Source organism: Rhinolophus ferrumequinum, chromosome 14 (assembly GCF_004115265.2).
Source record: "Rhinolophus ferrumequinum isolate MPI-CBG mRhiFer1 chromosome 14, mRhiFer1_v1.p, whole genome shotgun sequence".
NCBI classification, from domain to species: Eukaryota; Metazoa; Chordata; class Mammalia; order Chiroptera; family Rhinolophidae; genus Rhinolophus; species Rhinolophus ferrumequinum.
This window is the reverse complement of record NC_046297.1, coordinates 30,562,736-30,583,984: the sequence shown is the minus strand read 5'-3', so window position 1 is coordinate 30,583,984 and position 21,249 is coordinate 30,562,736. Positions and strand designations below refer to the sequence as shown.

The 21,249-nt window shown below is 33.9% G+C and overlaps 1 protein-coding gene across 3 annotated transcripts in view; it reads right to left on the bottom strand.

Annotated features, from left to right (window-relative positions):
• Window positions 1-2,185: 2,185 nt before the first annotated feature.
• The window catches only part of PRKDC (protein kinase, DNA-activated, catalytic subunit), a 259,605-nt gene continuing 240,541 nt past the window's right edge, over window positions 2,186-21,249 (bottom strand). For all 3 annotated transcript variants that reach the window (XM_033125784.1, XM_033125783.1, XM_033125785.1), the window contains 13 exons: window positions 19,399-19,610; window positions 17,011-17,098; window positions 16,775-16,918; window positions 12,476-12,680; window positions 11,358-11,425; window positions 9,313-9,533; window positions 8,979-9,071; window positions 6,710-6,799; window positions 6,430-6,501; window positions 6,154-6,355; window positions 5,371-5,559; window positions 4,618-4,757; window positions 2,186-4,017 (listed from right to left, as the gene is read on the bottom strand). In XM_033125784.1, the coding sequence (XP_032981675.1) occupies window positions 3,813-4,017; window positions 4,618-4,757; window positions 5,371-5,559; window positions 6,154-6,355; window positions 6,430-6,501; window positions 6,710-6,799; window positions 8,979-9,071; window positions 9,313-9,533; window positions 11,358-11,425; window positions 12,476-12,680; window positions 16,775-16,918; window positions 17,011-17,098; window positions 19,399-19,610 (1,929 nt within the window). In that variant the 3' untranslated portion in view covers window positions 2,186-3,812. The remainder of the gene's footprint in view (window positions 4,018-4,617; window positions 4,758-5,370; window positions 5,560-6,153; window positions 6,356-6,429; window positions 6,502-6,709; window positions 6,800-8,978; window positions 9,072-9,312; window positions 9,534-11,357; window positions 11,426-12,475; window positions 12,681-16,774; window positions 16,919-17,010; window positions 17,099-19,398; window positions 19,611-21,249) is intronic.

Here is a 21,249-nt window from a genome sequence, read left to right as displayed (position 1 = left end):
GGCAAAATTCTTAGAAACATGTTACCAAAACTGACTCAGGAAGAAATAAATCAGAACAGATACATAGTAAGTAAAGAGACTTAATCAGTAATGAAAAACCTCCCAATAAAGAAAAAGCCAGAACCAGATGGCTTCACTGGTGAATTCTACAAAACGTTTAAAGAATTAACAATCTTCTTTCTGCCCCAACTTCTCCCTCCCCCATCAAAAAAAAAAAAAATCAGAGAATGGAAAACTTCCTGACTCATTCTATGAGACCAGCAATACCCTCGCCAACCCGCCCCCCCAAAAAAAACCAGAGACCAATATCTCTTACAATACTGATTCAAAAATCCTCAACAAAATACTAGAAAACACAATTCAACAGCATATTTTAAGGATTATTCACCATGGCCAAGTGGGATTTATCCTAGCAATGCAGGGATGGTTCAAAATCTAAATATCAATCAATGTCATCATAACATTAACAAAGGAGAAAAACAACAGGTTCATCTCAATTGATGCAAAAAAAAATTGACAAAATTCAATACCATTTTGTGATAAAAATACTCTGCAAACTAAGAAGTTCTTCAACATGATAACATGCATTTATGAAACTCCACAACTAACATCATATTCAATGACGAAAGATGAAAACATTCCACTTAAGATCAGGAACAGAACAAGTATGCTCCTTCCACGGCTGTTGCTATTCAATATTGTTCTGGATGTTCTAGCCAAAGCAATTAGGAAAGAAAAAAGAAAGGCATTCAAATTGGGAAGAATACTATCTATTCACAGAAGACACAATACTATATGTAAAAAATCCTAGAGTACACAAAAGAAGTACTAGAAAAAATACATTAATTCAGCAAAATCTCAGGAGAAAAGATCAACACACAAAATCTACTGTATTCCAGCAATGAAAACAAAAAGAAAATCATGTAAAACAATTCCACTTACAGTAGAATCCAAAAGAATAAAATACATAGTAGTAAATTTAATCAAGAAAACTGAAAAGTATAAACATCAAAAACCAGTAAAAATGACCAAACATTGCTGAAAGAATTCAAAGACATAAATAAAAGGAAAGACACTGTTCATGGACTGGAAGACTTAATATTGTTAAAATGTCAATACTACCCAAAGCAACCTACAGATTCAACGCAATCCCTATCAAAATTCCAATGGCTTTTGCTTTTCAAAAAGCCAATCCTTAAATACTTCAATTTCATAATGTTCAGAGAAAAGTGCATCTTCGATAGCTTTGCTTTTATTTCAATGATAAGCAATATTCTGACGTTGAAAAATATACATTTTAGCAGAAGTTACAAGTTGTTAAAAAACAGTATTTCAAAAATTCTTGTAGCTTGATTAAATAATTTTTACTTCTCTTGGAATAGTTTTTAAAGTTTTAAGTCTTTATTCTTTCCCCATGATTTTATCGTGTTGATTGTGTGCTGTGTGCAGGCACTATTTAGATAGTCAGACACAGTGATTATGACATTGCCCTGTCCTAAAGGAAATCATGACAGAATTGCTTTTAGTTTGATATTCAAATTAATATTTGTAACCATGAATTTATTCAAGTCTTCTTCATTGAGTTTAAATATGAAACTTCCTGGATTATTTTGGGGTTGAAAAAGAAATATTTGTTTCATATGCAATTTGAATATGTCAAAATATGTTTACAGTGTAAATATTACCATTCAATATATTTGCAAAACTTAATAGCTGTACTGAACATAAGCATATATATAAGTAAGTCCAATATTACACAGTGCATTTTAAATTTACTGTTATGTTTTAATAAAACTTTGCTCTCTCTTTCAGGCCTGTCTCGCCTCCTTGTGATATAGCACTAATAATGTACTTGAGCCACATTGCTCTATTTCTGTAAGATGTGGTGTGAGGTGAAGAAAATCAATCAATCTGTCCACCTCTGAGAAAAAACTCTCTGCTTGCCTTTGAACTCTTACATTTCTGATAAAGTATGTGGCTCCTACCTTTAAAAAATGCTTAATAATTTAATAAAATACCTAATAAAATATTAATATTATTCATATTTACTTATAATCAGTAGAGATGTCTTCTTTTATTTTTTGGTTTTCAAACCAAATTATTTTTTTAAAAATTAAATTTATTTGGGGAGACATTGGTTAATAAAATGCTTCAAATGTGCAATTCTATTATACATCATCTGTATACTGCATTGTGTGCTTACCACCCAAACTCTAGTCTGTCACCATATATTTGACCCCCCTTACCGTCTTCATCGTCACCTCAACCCTTCCCCTCTGGTAACCATCCTTCTGTCCTCTATGAGCCAAATCAAATATCTTTTTCTCAGCAAGTATCACAGAGTTGAAGTTTGGACTATAGGTATGATTCAGATATGCAGTCCCTAAGTGTGTAATAAGGACATTTACCATCCTGATTAATTGTGCAAATATCTTATGAATGCTGTATACTGTAACTTTCTTTTTATTGCACTCTCATAGGTTCTGATGGAATTTTCAAGCCAACAGCTTTGAAATCGGACTCATACACAGTCATATGGTAATAATGAACTTTTACTGATATGAAAAGTAGTTGTTGCAAAGTAGGCTTGTTTGGTTGTTTTTATGCTGTAGAAAAAAACACAAAACTTGTGTATATTGGTTTTCACATATATGATCACTTATTTTTCTTTAAAGATGAAATTTCTTTGGTTGAATAGATACCATTTGTTGAGAACATCAAGGTTTATTTTTAATGTCATAATGCATTCAACCTATAATGAATAAATTTGCCAAGTAATATAACAAAATATAAGATGAACATTTTGCTTTTGAAACTGCATAAGAGCTATACACTATTTTGTGGGGAAAAAAACTTTAATGCTCTATATTCTTAAGATTATTCTTTCTCAAAATCACACAAAAGTTTCCAAATATAAGTGTTTGAAGAAAACAGTAATAAAAAATTCAAAGCCAACCTGAAAAACGTTCCAGGTGTGTGGAGAATTAAAGGAAGGGCATATTTACACTTTGTAATTTGATCTTGCTGTTTTAGAATGCATCTCTTTTCTTCAAATGAGGGATTCATTTCAAATAGGGATTTATTTGATTTTCCTAGAATTGAAACGCTTAGTGTTATCCCTATATTATACCTGGAATTTGTGAAGTTATCCTGACTCTATCTATCTTCTTTTGTGGATCAGAGTGGCAAAAGTGAGTGCTAAGACCAAGTTTTTTAAAAATCTCTCCTAAATAGTTTTTCTTCTGGAGAACAGTTCTATCATAAAATGTTAATACTAGAAGAGAATACAATGAAAGAAAAAAACCTACAAAAATATCGTAAAATATCAAATGCAATCATTTCTAAATATAATAAGCCATAATCATAGTTTTACCTGTTGTTATTATTCCTGTACTAATATAATGTAACAACATATCAGTTAGGCTATTGGCTTTATTCTCACAAAGTCTTAGTGATGAAGTCTGGGTGTTATTTCCAATGTGCCATGATTACCAATGAGGACACGGAGTGGAATGTTCACATTTATAACATTTATTAAGATAGCTGGTTTACCTAATCTTTATAGCTGTATAAGCCTGGATATATTTTTTTCTATTAAAATTCTATTATAACCCTAAGTTAATCTCTGATTACAACCTAATCATTCATTCATATCAATATACACTTATTCATCACGATATTGATTAAACTTCTGCTAGAAGATTGTATCACTAAATAGACTCTCTTTAATGCTTCAGGAAAATCAACTCATTGAAAATTTAAGAGATTCGTTGAACACTTTCACGTTTTTTATCTTCTGACTTCCACGGATCTCACATCCAGGGCTCCCATCCTTCCCAAGTCCTGCCAAGGATGTTAGGGTCTGTTGCTTGGTCAATCAAGCACTTCACTTGAGCCTCTTCTGAAAGTCCACTCTCTGGTTCTTGGGCACGAATGTTGTGATCTTTGTTTCCTCGTGCTACAGCCATATAATCTTCAAAGGCAAGTACCTTTTCATGGCCCAGAAATAACTCATCACTGGAAAAAAAAATTAAACAAGAACAAAAACACAAATCATGCATTATTTTTCCTTCCTTGCCTGCATTCCTAGTTATCAAACATTCCCTTTCATCACTTATAGAATATTTTCTGCTGCTCATAACCTTGAAGTCAAGAGATTCAATTTATAGAAAAACAGAACATGAATAATGCTGCTATTAATGTTTGTCTACAAGTTTTTGTGCAGATATATATTTTCATTTCTCTTAATGTATACCAAGGAGGCCAACTGCTAGGTCAAATGATAAATCTATGTTTAACATTTTGAGGAACTGCCACTGTTTTTTCATAGCAGCTGCATGATTTTACATTCCTACCAGGAACATATAAGGGCTCCAATTACTCCACATCCTCACCAACACTTTTTATATTTTTTTATTAATGGGTGTGAAATGGTACCTCATTTGCATTTCTCTGATGACTAATGAAGTTAAGCATTCATTTGTAAAATGAGAATAATAGTGCTAACATCATAGGCTAAATGTAAAGTTCTCAGCACTTTATACAGCATTTAGTAATTCTTCAGTAAATGGTACCATCTAGTGTTCTGATTGTTTTCTCCACAAATAATAATCTTACCAAGTAATAACTGCTGGATTGGCACCTGCTAACTTTCTCTTAGCATAATGTATTTTCTGCCGGGGATACCAATTTTTTTCGGTTACATTTATTTCTTGAATCCATGATCCCCCTTTTTTCAGCATTTTCTGTTCAAAATTCTAAAGGAAAAGAACATGATTATTTCTGCTTACTGTAACAGTATACACGATCACATTCAAACAGATTAAACAAGTAATGATCTTAAACAACTATCTCTATAACTGGGGAGAACTCAATAGCTTTTTATACAAATTCTAATGGTAATACACACAACAGTGACCATGATCTTGAGGGACTGCAGTTAGGCTTAAAATATCACTCCCTATGTAAAGGACACCACTGCTAGGCTTCATTCTTTTGGGCTGTATTATGAAAAACTCTGAGATTTAAGAAAACACTGTCTTTATGATCAAGGAAAACCTCATGCAGAACAGATTTAAAACTAAACGTTGTCTCCACGAGAAATGGAACCCACCATCACCAATGGGTCCATATTTCCTCTCCTACTTAGAAACACATTCAATTGAAACAAGTTTTCTCCAAATAAAAGTATATTCCTTATCTAGTTTTTAGGCCAAATGACCCCAAATGTTAATTTCAAGAAATGCTGTAAAAAAAAAGTAAATATTTTAGGAAACACAATTTGATGCATTTCCATCATATAAAAGCAGATGCCAGATCAATTCCTGGTACACTGTAATAAAAGTAAAAAAGTACATATAAACAACCCACTTTCCAGTCGAAGGAAGGTTCCTTTACAAATATGTCCATGGTGGTAGTAAGCAGGTCAGGGTATGAGCGGAAGGCTCTCAGTGCATGCACCATGACACTGTAAATAACACCTGTTTCTTTCATTGGTAACATCAGATTGATAAATTGGCGAGTTAGACGAAAAGGCATCAACTCAGGGACTGGCAGAAACTAAACAAAAAAATTCATGAAAGAAATAGAATATGTAAAGTAAAAATCTCAAAGTAACAGGCACAAACAAAACATCCTCCCATAGTTATAATTCACATTTAGTGAGAATATGAACTCCTCTTTTCTTGAAATCAGCTATACAGATATAAATTTACTATGTGCAAGAGTAATCACACAATCATTCTTGCAATGCAAAAACCTACGTGCATAGGACCACACAGCCTGCAGAGATTTAGAAGTGCAATTTAAAACACTCAGAGTTTAATGTCAGAGAAAACATTTGTATTATATCTTGTACAAGACATTTTGCTTATGGGGTTTCATAAAAACTTCCATATAGTTCTCCTTATAGAAATACATTTTATTCTTAGCTTTGATTAAATAACTTATCACACCTTCCATAAGCTGACTGAAAAAATGAAGTTGAAGTTGAGAATATCCCTTTCTGTGAGAATATCAAATTTAATGACCATGACAAAACTGACCTAACTGACATGTCATTTCTTCTTTAAAACTATCCATTTCCAGAGGGTGTTACAAAGTCCTATGACAATTCCAAACTAGCCAAGAACAATGAGAGCAAGAAGAGCATACCTGAGTAGCTGATCCAAATGCATGTCCAAAGTCAATTCCGATCATTCCGCCTGTGTCCATGCTTATCATGAAGTTGTTCAGATGTCTGTCTCCGATACCGAGAATCCAGTGGCTAATGCACATCAGAGCATGAGAGCTAGCAAAGTGGGTGCGGAGTGCCAGAAAGGCCTCAGGGCCCATGCTCATCTTCAGAAAGGCCCGCCTGGAGAGGGAGACACAAACTCTGTGGTCTCTGCTACGCCACCAGCTGGCTGATAAAGTCAGAAGTATACTTACTTTAAGAGACCAGCTGGCACTTCACTTTCTCTTTTTCTGAAAGATGTGACTGTTTCAGTACGACTAGCTCCCCTATGATTTAATTATAGGAAACATCTGATTAGAACAAACTTCTCTTGACTGGAAATTTAAAATTCTTTGTTTACACTGAAACTCAAATAACAAATAACTAGATTTTGATGATCTCTCTGAGGCAAAACTTTCTAAGAAACAAAAGTGTATAAGCAACTTTGAGAAGCATGAACTAATCAGTAAAAAGAAAAAATCAAAATAAACTTACTTATACATTAGCATGTAAGCACCAACACCATACTTTCCAGACATCTTTGTCAGCCAGTCTCTATATTCAAACAGTGGTGCTTTAGGATTACTAACCAATAGGAAAAAGGGAATAAGCATTAGGAAGATATTTAGCATGATGATTTCAGAAGCAAAGACCACCAAGAAAAATAGTGAAGAGGCAGGGAAAAATAAATATGACTTTTAATTGTATTTAGTATTAATGCTGAACCCATGTTACTCTGGATCTAGAATATCAATATATCATTATTCATTCTTAATTACTACTAAAGAAACCAAAGCTATTTCCTATGTAAAAATCCAGGCACAAAACAATCAGATACAATAATTTTCCCACTTCATACAGAGAGGAACAAGATGACCTGAACATAAGTGTTTATGACTTAAGCATATGGTTCTAAAAATTTAATCCTAGAAAAGAACCATAAAAGGATGACAATACTATATGCAACTTCTTTAAAGTAGGCAAGAAATGTTAAGCCATATTACTATTACAAACAAAAAGACCACAAATTATATAGAAGACAGATTAAGTCTGCTCTTGTCATTACTTAAAACATTGCCATACTCTTTTTAACCGTTTCCAGTATGCAGATACATACAAAATCTATATTAAGAATATTTTCTTAGATGACAATGGATTTGAACTGAATTTAAAAAGCTGTTCTTAATAATGATTCATAGGCAAAAGGCAGTAACTGGGCAGTTAGAAACAATGTGATATTTGTTTAGCCACTTTTGAGTTTATATAAAAAGCTTTAACAAATTTTTCTTAAAATCTAAAGATAGAACAATTTCACAACATATTACTTAGTAGTTCAATCACTTAAGGTGAATCTTTTCTGAGGTGCTACTATGTTAATTTCATAAATAGGCCACTTGATTTTCACCTAAACTCTCTACTTTCAACTGGGATGAAAATCTTTAGTCTGGAGAACTACATGTAAATTAAGAAAAAAATAGCAATGTTTTTTAGTAATAGAGGTTAGAAGTGCTTTGTTTTAAAAAAGCTAGTGTGGAAGTAATTTATACAATTCTGTATTTGAAAAGCACCTTAAACTCTATTGATACTGTTTATCTTATGCATTTTACATTACTATCCTATGTTGCAAAGAAAGGCATGAGAACAAGGGAAAGGCAAGTCACTTGTCCAAGATTCCCCTTGTGAGTTAGGACCACTGTGAGTTAGCACCAGACCAAGCTCTGGATTTTCTGAGTCCGGGAAGTACTGTTTATCAGTTTCCCTGTCTTCCAGAGAAGGCAGAAATAATTGTAGGCAAAGGACTCAAATGACTGGAATTAAAAGTTGGTAAACACTGTCCTATTGAGCAAACTCCACAAATAAGAGTTTGAAAAGAATATGATTAATTTTACAGAAATCATTCCTGACTGATGACAATATCGTGTAAATACTTTCAGGAAAGAATGAGTACAATGAAGAGAAATAGGCCTTAAAGCTATTTGTTAATATTTCCCCTTCCTTTATTCTATAGCTTGTCATTAAAACTTGTCGACTCCTTCTTTAGCTTGTCATCAAAACATGTCAACTCCTCCTTCAAAATGTCTTTCAATCTTGTACTTTTATCTTTACAGAAACAAAAAACCCTTCTGATTAAAAAATACATGTTCATTGGAGAAAAGTTTGAAAATATAAAAGGATAAAGAAAAATAAAAAGCACCTATATCATGACTTAAGTTAATCACGAATAATTCTAGTTATACCACTTAGATGCTGGGTGACTTAAGACAAGTTACTTAACCTTTCTGGGCCTCAGCTTCCTCATCTGTACAGAAGTGATCTTACCTTGTAGATTTTTGTAAGAAATAAATGACTTCATACATATTAAGAACTGAGACTAGTATCTAGCACACAGAAAATGTTTAATGAAATGTTAGCTGTTAATCTTATTATCTTATTATTTACTCGTATTTGTTTTATTTTCTTCAAGGTTTTTTTTTCCCCCCATAGTTAATACTTTTTATTACATTGTGGTAAAATATATGCAACTGCTGTTTAGAACCTTCTATTCCATTTAGTTTATTCACTTAACCAGAGGCACATTAAACACTAGGCCAGGATTTGGCTGAGAGCACCAATTAAAAGGGGCTCTAAGATGTCACCGGAAACATGAGGTGGAGGAAATTGAATTTCCAACAACTCTCCTCAGAGAATGTTAAAACTAGGCAGCAGCAGGCTGGCTGGAATGGATTTGGGCAGAGCTAGAGAAAATATTTAGACTCCACATTACCTTAGGTAAGCTGCTTTCTCCTCTTGTGACATGTTACTCAAAAGAAGTTCCTTTAAGGTAAGAGTATTTTCAATCCATTCAATTAATCCTAATCTGAAAAGGAGAATAAAAGGTATATGAATACAAACCTAAACTGCTTTCTTTAAGATAAAAACCGTAAGTTTAGAAGTGTTTATTAGTTCTGTTTAGTCTCTGTTATTGTGAAATCTAAACCACTGAATTGTCAAGTAACCTCCAAGCTCATCTTGGCAAAATGAAACAGAGGATTTGGCCTAGTGTGAAATTTCCATTCATATAACTCTACTCTAAAATGACAATGCCCATGTGGTCATACCTGGAGGTCATGGGTATTACGTGGTATGTCTTTAACTGCATGTTTCTCTGACTACAGGCGGCATCTCGGGAAAGAAGGACATTCATGACCTCGAAGAGCTGCTCAATGCGTTGGTCCTGCCGCAAATCTTCACCCCCCTTCACAAGGAAAGGATATTCTCTCTCATCATGGCCTCGGATGATGATACGCTTTGGTTTTCGGATAGAAGCCATTATTTTTATCTTTAAGAATTAAAAAAAAAATTTTTTAGGTGCAGCCCGAGAAATTAAGAGAATAGCCCATCATATCATCATCAAAAAATTAAGGCTGGTTGGCACACATTCCTCAAAGAGACCTCTCTTTGAAGACAGGTGACAAAAAAATAGAGAACCTAGTCAGTGAAATATTTCTGTTACCTGTTCATGCCTGTAGTGTTGTGCCCACAGAATTTCATACTCCTGGTCACAAATAATTCCTTATAAATGTAGATATCCTTAGCAACAAGCAACATACATTAACTTTCTACTTAATTTACATATATTTTATAATACATACACACACATATAGTCTACTCTTCAAGTTTATTATATCCTTAAATATGATTGATGTTAAAATATTGGAAACATAATAAGAAATTCAATAAATAACAGGATCAGAAAACTACATATGAGGTCTGACAATTAAGTTCGCGAACACATTCTAAAAAAAGTGCTACATACCTCATTGCTGAATATCAATCACTACAGTCACCTTCAAAGTACTCCCCTTGGGAAGCTATGCACCAATGCCAGTGCCTAGTCCACCCTTCAAAGCAATTTTGGAACTCTTTTTCTGGAATGGCCATCAGAGCTGTCGTTGTATTACCATTGATGTCCTGAATGTCAACAAAATGTCTTCCTTTCAATATTTCTTTTATCTTCAGGTAAAGAAAGAAGTCATTGGCGGCCAGATCAGGTGAGCAGGGAGGGTGTTCCAATACAGTTATTTGTTTACTGGCTAAAAACTCCCTCACAGACAGTGTTGTGTGAGATGGTACACTGTCGTGATTCAAGAGCCATGAATTGTTGGTGAAAAGTTCAGGTCGTTTTCATTTAACTTTTTCATGCAGCCTTTTCAGCATTTCAGTAAACGTGGTTAACGGTTTGTCCAGTTTGTACAAATTCATAATGAATAATCCCTCTGGTATCAAAAACGGTTAGCAACATCATTTTGACTCTTGATTTTGGTCATGGAGAATCAGCTGACTTCCACTGTGCACTTTGATGCTGTTTCAGGGTCATATTCGTACACCCATCCTTCATCACCAGTGATAACATGGCCCAAAACATTGTATTGCCTCTCCAAAAAGTCTTGGCAAACTTCGACTCTGCTTTTGTTCATCGCTAAGCTCCTTCAGGACCATTTTTACACACACCTTTCTCTTGCCAAGAGTTTCAGTTATGATTTTCCTGTTTCTCTGTTGATGTTTACTTGGTCTACTAGGCTTCTCAGTCAGCCCATGATTTTGACACACAATGCGATGAATTTTTGCAATGTTTTCATCAGTTCTTCTTGTTACTGGCCGCCCTGACCTCTCTTCATCAGTGACACGTTCTCTCCCCTCAGAAAAACATTTAATCCATTTTGTACACTGCTGTTTTCTTCATGGCATTAACCCCATAAACTTGGACTAACACATCCCTGATTTCACTTCTACTCTTGTCAAGTTTAGCAAGAAATATGATGTTTGTTTGTTGCTCTATTCAATCTCGCGACGGCACAGAAAACCATGCAACAACAATAATGAATGCCACTCACGAAGACACCGCCACATATCAACATGAACACAGCTGTGAGACCCTGAAATACCAAGGTCATGAAACCTTACCGAGCTGTTTGTACAGTGCTGCCAATGAGTGCATGGTGGAAAGTTTGCAAACATAATTCTCATACCTCGCACATTTGAGACCAACAGGGGAAGTTAACCGCCTTTTCTTTAGTAAAGACAAATATTCTCCATAAGAAGTACATGCCACATACTAAGAATCCTAACTATGGTGACTGGGCTCACAAACACCAGCACCTACCCGCTCATCAAATCCAGCGATTCGTGCATGGTATTCTGGCACTGGCTTTCCTTTGCCATCATACTGACCTAAGACAAAACAAAGAAGCTTGACTTAGATATAGTTTGTTACAGAACCCTGTATTTTAAAACATTTATGCTGACCTAATTAAAAAAAGCTAACCTAACATGATAAAATGTTTTTCCCTAAAAGTTTTCATTTAAAGAAAATGGACTTTTAAAAAAGTGCTATTATTTCTCAATTTGACTAACGGAAGTTATCTTCTTATTCTAACGGAGCAGACAAATTCCAAACAGGAAAAATAATGCATTAAGCTAGAACAGTGTATTATTTCAGAGAATCAAGCTACATATTGGGAGGCTTACATTTTCAATTTTTTTTTTTAATAAGAGTTTAGTTGAGCCAAATTCATGACAATTGCTGGGAAGCAAAGTCTCAACAGACTGAGAAAATGCTCCCTACGTTTTCAATGTTTTTATTGAAATGACCTGTGTATGCAATGCACAGCTGTTAATAATAACAAAGGAAAGTGTTTTTCCAAATATGTTTCTTTATATCCACTGGAATGAGAATATGAGTAATGACATTGAAACATTTTTTCTGTCTGGCAAATTCTAGGGCGATGAACATGGAATACAGAAAGAATGCCTTTGAAAAGTCATGCTGTGTTCACATCTGACAACTTGCTGTGTGCCTCCATTCTTAATGTCACAATTCTTTTTCATGAAAGTAAGTCATTCACCTTGTCACTTTAAATGGGACCAACATGTACATCCCAGGAAATTATTTGCATCTATACCTATATTATATTTCCGAGGAAAAGTTATTCAGGAGCAAAGCATGAGTATGTTTAGAGGAAATTACAAGTTACCATTAGTATTAGAAATCTGAATACTTGTTGTCATAATCAGGAATATGGAATCAGGAATAATTAAGAAAACTATAATCTAATTAGACATTGGGTAAAGTATACTAATTCACAGTAATGATAAAAAATATAGTGAAATTTTAAATCTTTTTTAAAAAACCAGTAACTGTCAAGATCCTGAAATTATTTTAGAAATCAAAAGTTCTTGCATTATTCTCCTTAGTTTTGTCACTCCTAAAGGTTCACTTACCAGGAATCTCCAGCTCATTTCTCAAGAATTCTATTCTGAAGTCACTCATCCAGGGTGAGCATTCTTTCAGATTCCCAGGTGGCTTTGAATCTTTGCACATTTTTAAAAGTAATGAGTTGGCAATGTCATTGAAGTCACAGAGCTTCATTCCAGGTAGCTTAGAACCTCCTCTCCCAAAGTGTTTATCAAATTCTTTTCCAAAAGCCTGAAATTAATAATAATTTACCTTAATATTAGTGTTTAAGGGAAATTTGAACTTTGGAAAAGTTTCTAGGCTTATGAATGTTTATAATAAATAAGTATCGAATTACGTAAGATTTTTCCTATGCTTTCACGATTTATAGTTTTGCTTTACTTGAATGTTTCAGTACTCTAAAACACCTAAAGCCTGTCTTTTGTTTGTTTGTGTTTCTTTGAAAAGATAGAAAGCATATAGTTGGTAGTGACTTCTAGCCATAAATTCTAATAAGTACTTTAAAAACCTGGAAAAGTCATTTAACCTTTTTGTGTCCATTGTCTACTTACTGATCTACATCATTATGATAACAGGCGTAATCAGGAACAAAGCACACACAAAAAAATGGAGTAATTCAATTAAAAAGAAGAGTCCATAATTATTTATCACAGCTGAAGAGAAAAATATTAGAATGCTACTTTCCTTAGTAAGCCATTATTTGGAACATAATCCAGTACAAACATTAGATAATTTATATTTCTAAAAGCAATTATTAGAAGTACTTTATCTTGGAACATAGCAAATATTTCTTTGTATTAGTCTCTACTCAAATATTTAAATTATAATCCCGATATAAAAATAATAGACAAAAAATAAAACTCAAGAGTATTAACAGTGACTTAAATGGTTATCAAAAATTATCCAATCATCTTTAATTAGAAATGTTTACCAAATTTAGAACTAACCCCACAACATAAATCTGGTATACATGAAATATATGCTCTACGTTAAGACAATCTACTACAGGAAAACTGACACATATAAAACAAATTTCTTCTTTAGTCTATAAATGAATTGAAAGTACAAAAACAATCTGAAATTTTTAGAATACATGGACAGATTGGCTATTTCCCAAACATAACCAGCACAAACAACATATCTGAATGGCATAATGCCCTTAAAGATTCTCGAAAGTGAAATTTGGGGCAATTCTGTTTTGGCAGATTATTTTAATTAATGCAAATTATGTGATTTGGTACAAAGCAGAAAGTCCTGGATTGATTTTCCAGGTACTAGAAAGTAACCTCAAGATAAGTATCATGCCTGGTAGGAATAATGGAGGTAGGTTTCCACCTCTGACACTGTCCCTTGATTAGGGTTGGATGCAGCTGTGCTCAGCAACAGCTGGGAAGAATAGTGGTCTATACTAATAGATTTTCAGCCCTGAGCTTTATGGTATCAGCATGCAGGGAAAGGAAGTGGCCATGAATTCAAAGGGACAACATGCAGTCTTTTCTGGGGGTTATTGCTCAATATGAGACAATGAAAAGGATTGCTGCAGACATTGTCACATTGGTTGAGAAGACAGACAGGTAGCAAACTACCCTGTTTCCCCGAAAATAAGACCTAGCTGGACCATCAACTCTAATGTGTTTTTTGGAGCAAAAATTAATTATATTACAAAAATTACAATTAATTATATTACAAAAAAATTAATTATATTAATGTAATTATATTATATTAAATTATATACATTATATTACATTATATTAATGCTGGGTCTTACATTAATATAATATAATGTAATATAATGTATATAATTTAATGTAATATAATGCCGCGTCTTATATTAATTTTTGCTCCAAAACACGCATTAGAGCTCATGGTCCGGCTAGGTCTTATTTTCAGGGAAACACGGTATAGTGAAACACCCTCACTCTGGGGTAGGGTACAGATCCCACTGGAGAGCAGGGTAGATTAGGGAAGGCTGCAGTAAAGAGGTACTACTGAAATAAAATCTTTTCACAGATGATGGATGGTCCTACTAAGCTGGAAGACCTGGTTCTAGTTTCCAATCTGCCACTCTCTGTTTGACACTGGGCAAGTCACCTGTTTTTCAACTCTAGCTTCTTTGTTTAGAACAAGGTTTGGCAAACTATAGCCCAGAAGTAAAATACAGCCTACCACCCATTTTTATAAATAAAATTTTATTGGAATGCTGCCAGCCATGACTTTCACTTAATACTCTCTAGGGTTGCTTTTCCACTATAATGGCAGACGTGACAAGAGACTTGTGACAAGAGACTAATATGGCCTGCAAAGCTGAAAATCTGGGCCTTTACAGAAAAAGTGTGCCTAAAAGTTTCTTAAACCACTGGTTTAGGGGAAAAAACCATAAACACCTTTCCAAATATAGTATTCTATAATTTTATAAATTTTATTAATGCTAGTACATTTACAGTATGTGTATTTCCTGTTCTGAGACTCTTGCATACTTAATGTGTAGTACTATAAAACAGATTTGATATGATGTGAAGCCTAATACATGTCATAAAATGAAATACAGAGGCTTATGGTTTTATCTTCTCTTTTAGGATACATTGTTGATCACATTTAGGTAACGATAGTCCTATACATTCATTCCTACATTCATTCATACCTTTAAAACTACCTTAAGTAGGTATGATCCAACAAAATCTACCTGTACTTATCAAAACTATACCATTCATTCATCTAATTAAAGACGCCTGTTTCACACTAGGCAGTATGCTAGGTGGAAAGAAAAGATGAGTAAGACAAAATCCCTGTTCACAAGTCTGATTTGAGAGGCATAAATTAAAGGGAAAGTTATAAACATGGTTTTCCACTCCTGAGGATTTCCCCACAAGCACTTGTACACTGATATTCACAGCAGCACTAATTATAAGAGCTAAGAAGTAGAAACACCTGAAATGTCCATCAGTTGATGAAAGGATAAACAAAATGTGGCATATCCACACAGTGGAATAATATTCAGCAATAAACAGGATGAAGTACTGACACATTACAACATAGATGAACTCTGAAAACATTATGCTGAGTGAAAAAAGCCAGGTCACATATTGTATGATTCCATTTAAAGGAAATGTCCAGAACAGGCAAATCTATAGAGACAGAAGTAGTTTAGTGGTTGCCTGGGGATGGCAGGAGAGGGGAATGAGGAGTAACTGCTAACAGGTGTGGGCTTTCTTTTTAGGAGTGATGTAAATGTTCAAAAATTGATGTGTTGATGTTTGCACAACTCTGTGAATATAATAAAAAGTAAAACAGTGTACATTTTACATGTAGGGTATGTGAATTATATCCTAATAAAACAATTATTTAAAAAACACACAAAAAAACAGAAGGGACAAATATCCTCCTTTGCACTAGAGACTGTGGAACTTGAGAACTCCAGCAACATGAGTGCCAGGACTTCTTTATGTTCTTAAACTTCCTGAGGTTTAATGAACACAGGTCGTTTGACCAAAACTGGAAAAAAACAATCAGTGTGATGGATGCTAAGAGAGGCGCATTGGTGCTTAAGCAACAGAGAGGAAGGAGATCCTAATTCTTCCTGGCAACAGTTAAGGAGGAGGTTCAGAGAAGAATCTAGGGGAGAAATGACACATAAGCCACATCTCTAAGGTTGAGTTCTCCAGATGGACAAGGGAGAGAAGATAAACTCATATAGAGGAAGCAAACAGGGATAAGGGACGGCGGTGTAAAGCCTGGACATTTCCAGGCTCATTTAGATCTCCACTTGCTCCAAGAGGCATTTCCAGATTCCTTCCAAACTGAGGTGTATTCTCTTTCTTCACACTCTAGAGCAACTTTAAAAATAGATCTCACATTTATTACATTTTTCCTTATGCCACAGTTCTTTATATAGTATTTGTCAGAAATCCCTTTGAATTCAGAAACTGGGTCTGTCTTCTCTTTGTATTTCCTGTAGCAACCAGGAGTGTGTCTTGAACAGAGAAGTGCTCATAGCATAAATAGTTAACTTATATAAAATACACATATTTTCTTGATCCAATATTCAAATCACTGAGATTTAAAAACATTAAATTATATGTAACCTTCATATCTAAGAATCTGAGCATGAAGGAATGTAATAAAACCCCCAAAGTTTTACCTATTGCCCCACTTACCACTATTTGACCTAAAAATATGCCATTAATATCTCATAGAAACCATCAGATCTAAAGGAAGTTTACAAATCCGACATTTTAAAACCAGAATTGTTAACAAACCAGCAAATATAAGTATTGATCTTCACAATGATTCTGTTATCATAATGGCAGGCTGCTATTCACCAATACCTGAATAAACTTCCTTCTAAAAGCCCCAAGGCCTGGAGCCTTTGGGTCTCCCAAGGCTGCATACATTCTTTCATACATCTTTTCAATGTTTTTTTTATTTACAGGTTTTTTTGCTAATTCAATCTTGATGTCATCAGTCCAGTCCTATGCGAAAAAGAAAAAAAAGAAATCAAGCTAGACTGTAAGAAGGTTTTATCCAAGTTCTATGTTTTATTTGCTAGAAAGTATAATATTACCTTAAAGAGCATTTCAGGATTTGAGAGTTGTTCTAGGGCATTAATAAAATCTTGAATCACTCCTCCTTGATCCAACTTAATTTTAATCCTATAAAAAATTACCAAGTTTAGGTCATCAAATATCTTCCACAGATCAAGGCCTATAATTTGTAATTATTTTACAAATTGTGTGCCATTCTAGTAGTGTGATGAAATCTCATGCCGTCCTGCCCGGGACATGAATCATTTGTCTCCAGCGTATCCTCCCCACTTCATCTCATCACTTAGGCATTATATGAGTATCATCTCACATTATCACTAGAAGAAGGGTGAGTATAGTACAATAACATATTTTGAGACCATATTCACATAATCTTTATTACAGTATAATGCTATAACTATTATTTTGTTATTGTTGTCAACCGCTTACTGTGCCTAATTTATAAATTAAACTTTATAACAGATATTTCCATACAGGGGAAAAAAATACAGGTAACCCCCATATAACACAGCACTTCTATAACATGGTTTTACTCTAACACGGTTCAAGAATTGGGGAAAACCCTCGTACAACACAGCATCCTACAACACAGTTTCACTCTAACATGGCTTGAGAATTAAGAGAAATTCCCGAACAACATGGACCATAATAAGAGCTTTTAAGAGCAAAAAATATCTCATTTGAAATTAGGGAAATCCTCTAATAACACGGAACGTAATAAAAGCTTTTAAGAGCAAAAGATATCTCATTTGAAATTTTTCATTCGAGCGTGGATGTCGTATCAGATTTGAGTGCAGAATTTTTAAATTATTAGAATTTTATTTTCTTTAATTTTTTTATTTCTTTATTTTGGGAAGGGGAACAGGACTTTATTGGGGAACAGTGTGTACTTCTAGGACTTTTTCCAAGAAAAAGTTGTTATCCTTTCAATCTTAGTTGTGGGGGGAGCAGCTCACCAGGTCCAGTTGCCATTGTTAGCAGCAGGGGGCACAGCCCATCATCCCTTGCGGGAGTCACACCAGCAACCTCGTAGTTGAGAGCCTGCGCTCCAACCAACTGAGCCATCTGGCACTGGCCCATGTGGTAATCGAACTGGCAGCCTTCAGCGTTAGGAGCACAGAGCTCCAAATGCCTGAGCCACCGGGTAGGCCCCAAAATTTATTAGAATTTTAAACCCATTTTGTTCGTGGCGTATTAAATTCAGAGGATGAAGATATCTTGTCAAAAAGAAAACACCCTCAGTTAATGGTGCTTAGTATGATGATGAAAAAAACATTATTTAATAAATATTAATGTTATACTTTTGGTGAAAATTGTTTTAATAATTTCTCTTAATTATAAAAACATAATAGTATGTTTTTTAAATTTTTGGAACCTAACCCCCTTTTTTGTACTAATTCTTTGTTTCGTGTAACACGGATTCCACATAACACAGCAATTTTTAGGAACCTAATAACTGTGTTATACAGGGGTTACCTGTAGTATATATAGGGTTGGGTAATGTGTGCAGTTTCAGGCATCCATTGATGGTCTCAGAACATATCCCTCATTGATAAAGAGGGACTACTATATATTCTATAAAGATAAAAAATAAACCTTGCAAATAATGTCAACATTTTGATGCACATAATTTGATACATACAGTTCCTGAAGTTACATTATGAAAGAAAAGCCCACTTTCTTGACACACTTTCAAACCTTTTCCTTTCTTTAAAAAAAAACTAAACAAATCAATCACGTTGCAGTTGACTCTGTTGAGAAACCATGGGGTAGGCAGGGTACCAGCATTGGCAGATGGTATGTGCACAGCCAACCCATCGATAAACCGTGACAAAAGCTATGCCTTACTCTTTATCTTCTCAGAAACAAAACACTAAATAATAAGGCAAATCAACTCATGACAAAAAAAGCTCTTGTCAGAAAATATCAACTAAAACACTGTGCGTTTACAAAGTATTCTTGCAAAAGTAATAGACCATCGCTAGGTGTGCCAACTATCTCTGTTTATAAATCAATTGAAGAAGTGAAAAGGATGACACTTCACGTAGTCTACTGAATTCTAATTATGAAGAGGGGCTTCCCATATATTTTCAATTAAAGAAAAATATCAGGAACTCATTTTGAAAAGCATCTCATCTAGTCTGTTTCAACCAACAAATTACTATTAGCATGAGGGTAGAAGGCTTCATGAATATTCTCAGATGAAATGTATTTAAAAAAGAAATTCTCTAATAACATACACATTCAGGTTAGACACATTCAGCAAACAGATGTCTACAATTTTTTATTCTACAGTGACAGCTCTAATTAATTTGAAGATAAATATAAGCTTCCATGAGTTTGCTTTTACCATACACATTTTTTATAACCTGTAGTATTTTATCAACCTAATTTCTTTCTAATATCACCTTGCCACAAACTCCTTATTCTTATGACCAGCAGAAGTATCTTTGAAGGAATAGCTTTCACTGCTTATTATGAATGGGTAGACAATCGCCTGTGGGTAGTTGTTAGCAATCTCTTCCACAGTGTGCTGGATGGCGACAGCTTCATCCTTGTCCAGTAAGGCCACCAGGTGGCTGATCCAGCCAATGAACTGCCAGCAAGGAATGGAAAAAATCTAAAACACAGAGAGCTGTAACTTAATAACGAACAAAACATTTAACATTGTTTTATTATTAATGTGTCCAATATAAATGTGTGTGTGTGTGTGTGTATGTATATATATATATATATATAAATATAAAATATATATATAAATATAAAATATATATATATATAAGTATATATATATATATATATATATATAAAATCAGAAGTATGAAAACAGACAGAAGTATAAAATAAAGTCTTTTCTCCCTCAGCTTTCTCAGTTCCTATTCCACTGAGAACCATTCAACTCTTCCAGATGTTTTCTATGCATGTGCACACATATCCTTTCTTTATAAGAATGGAATCAGAATAGACATACTATTGCTGGTTTTTCTTAGATTTATCTCATTCCTTTTAACAGCTGTTTAGTATTCCATTTTATTTAACTACTGCTTTATAATGAAATTTTAGGATATTTTCCAATTTTTACTATTACAGATAATGCTACAGTGGACATCCCTATATGTTTATCTCTTTGTACTTGTGCTATATACACATATGGTAAATTCTTAGAAGTAAAATTACTGTTTCAACATTAACAACTATAAAAAACATTGCTAGGTTTCCCTCCAAAAAGATTTCTCAAATTTTCACTTCTAAAAGTGAATCAGACTAACTACTTTCCAAAATCCTTTCCAACACTGCACACCATCAATTTTTTAAAAATTCATTGTCAACCTGAGGAGTGAAAAATATCTAATTTTAAATTTTCATGTTTCATTATTAGTGAGGCTCAACAAGTCTGTTTATTTGCCTTACATATGTTAATCATGTATGAATTCCATTGACCATTTTCTACTGGTCTATTTATTTTGTAGAGTAGAGGTATCAACTCTGTCTCTAATACGTAATGAAAATATTTTTCTCCTAGTTTTTTTTTTTTAACTTTGTATACAGTATATATTTTTTCTGAACAGAAATGTCAAATTATTTTCCTTTATGGCTTCTGGTTTTTGTCTCTACTCCAAGAACAACTTCAATATTTGTTCATATTCTCCTCTAATGCTTTTTAAAGTGTTAATTTTAAGATAAAATCTGATTTACTTGGAATATTGGTATAAGGAGTGAACTGAGGAAGCTTCCTAACTTCATCTGTAAAATGAGGAAAGAGCAGGGTATGTGAGGATAAAATGCATCAGTCCACATAGCTAACCAGGGGCCTCAATAAAGGTTAGCTGCCCCATCAAGTGTCTCCCCCAGTGTTATAATAACATTGACTGAATACTCTTTATTTTTTTCACAAATTTAAAATGCTATCTTTTTATATATATATAAAATATTCAGAAAAACAAAAATGATAACTTATTTCTTTACTTATCTTTAAGAAAAACACATATATATTGCATTTCTGAATTTAATCTTCCAAGAGCTACTGAAAAAATCCCCACCATTCCAAATCCACAAGAGGGTCAGAGGTGTGGTAAAGGCCTGACAGGCACTGAATCTCCACAGCATGGAGATCAGCATTGTTTAAAAACGTATTATATAAAACTAATACAGTACTACGTCACCCTTTTTGAAATATTACATTATCAAGTCAAAGCTTGGCCTTATTTTCCAGTTAAACATCTATAAAAGTCTTTAAGGAGCCTTTCAGATGGCATTTA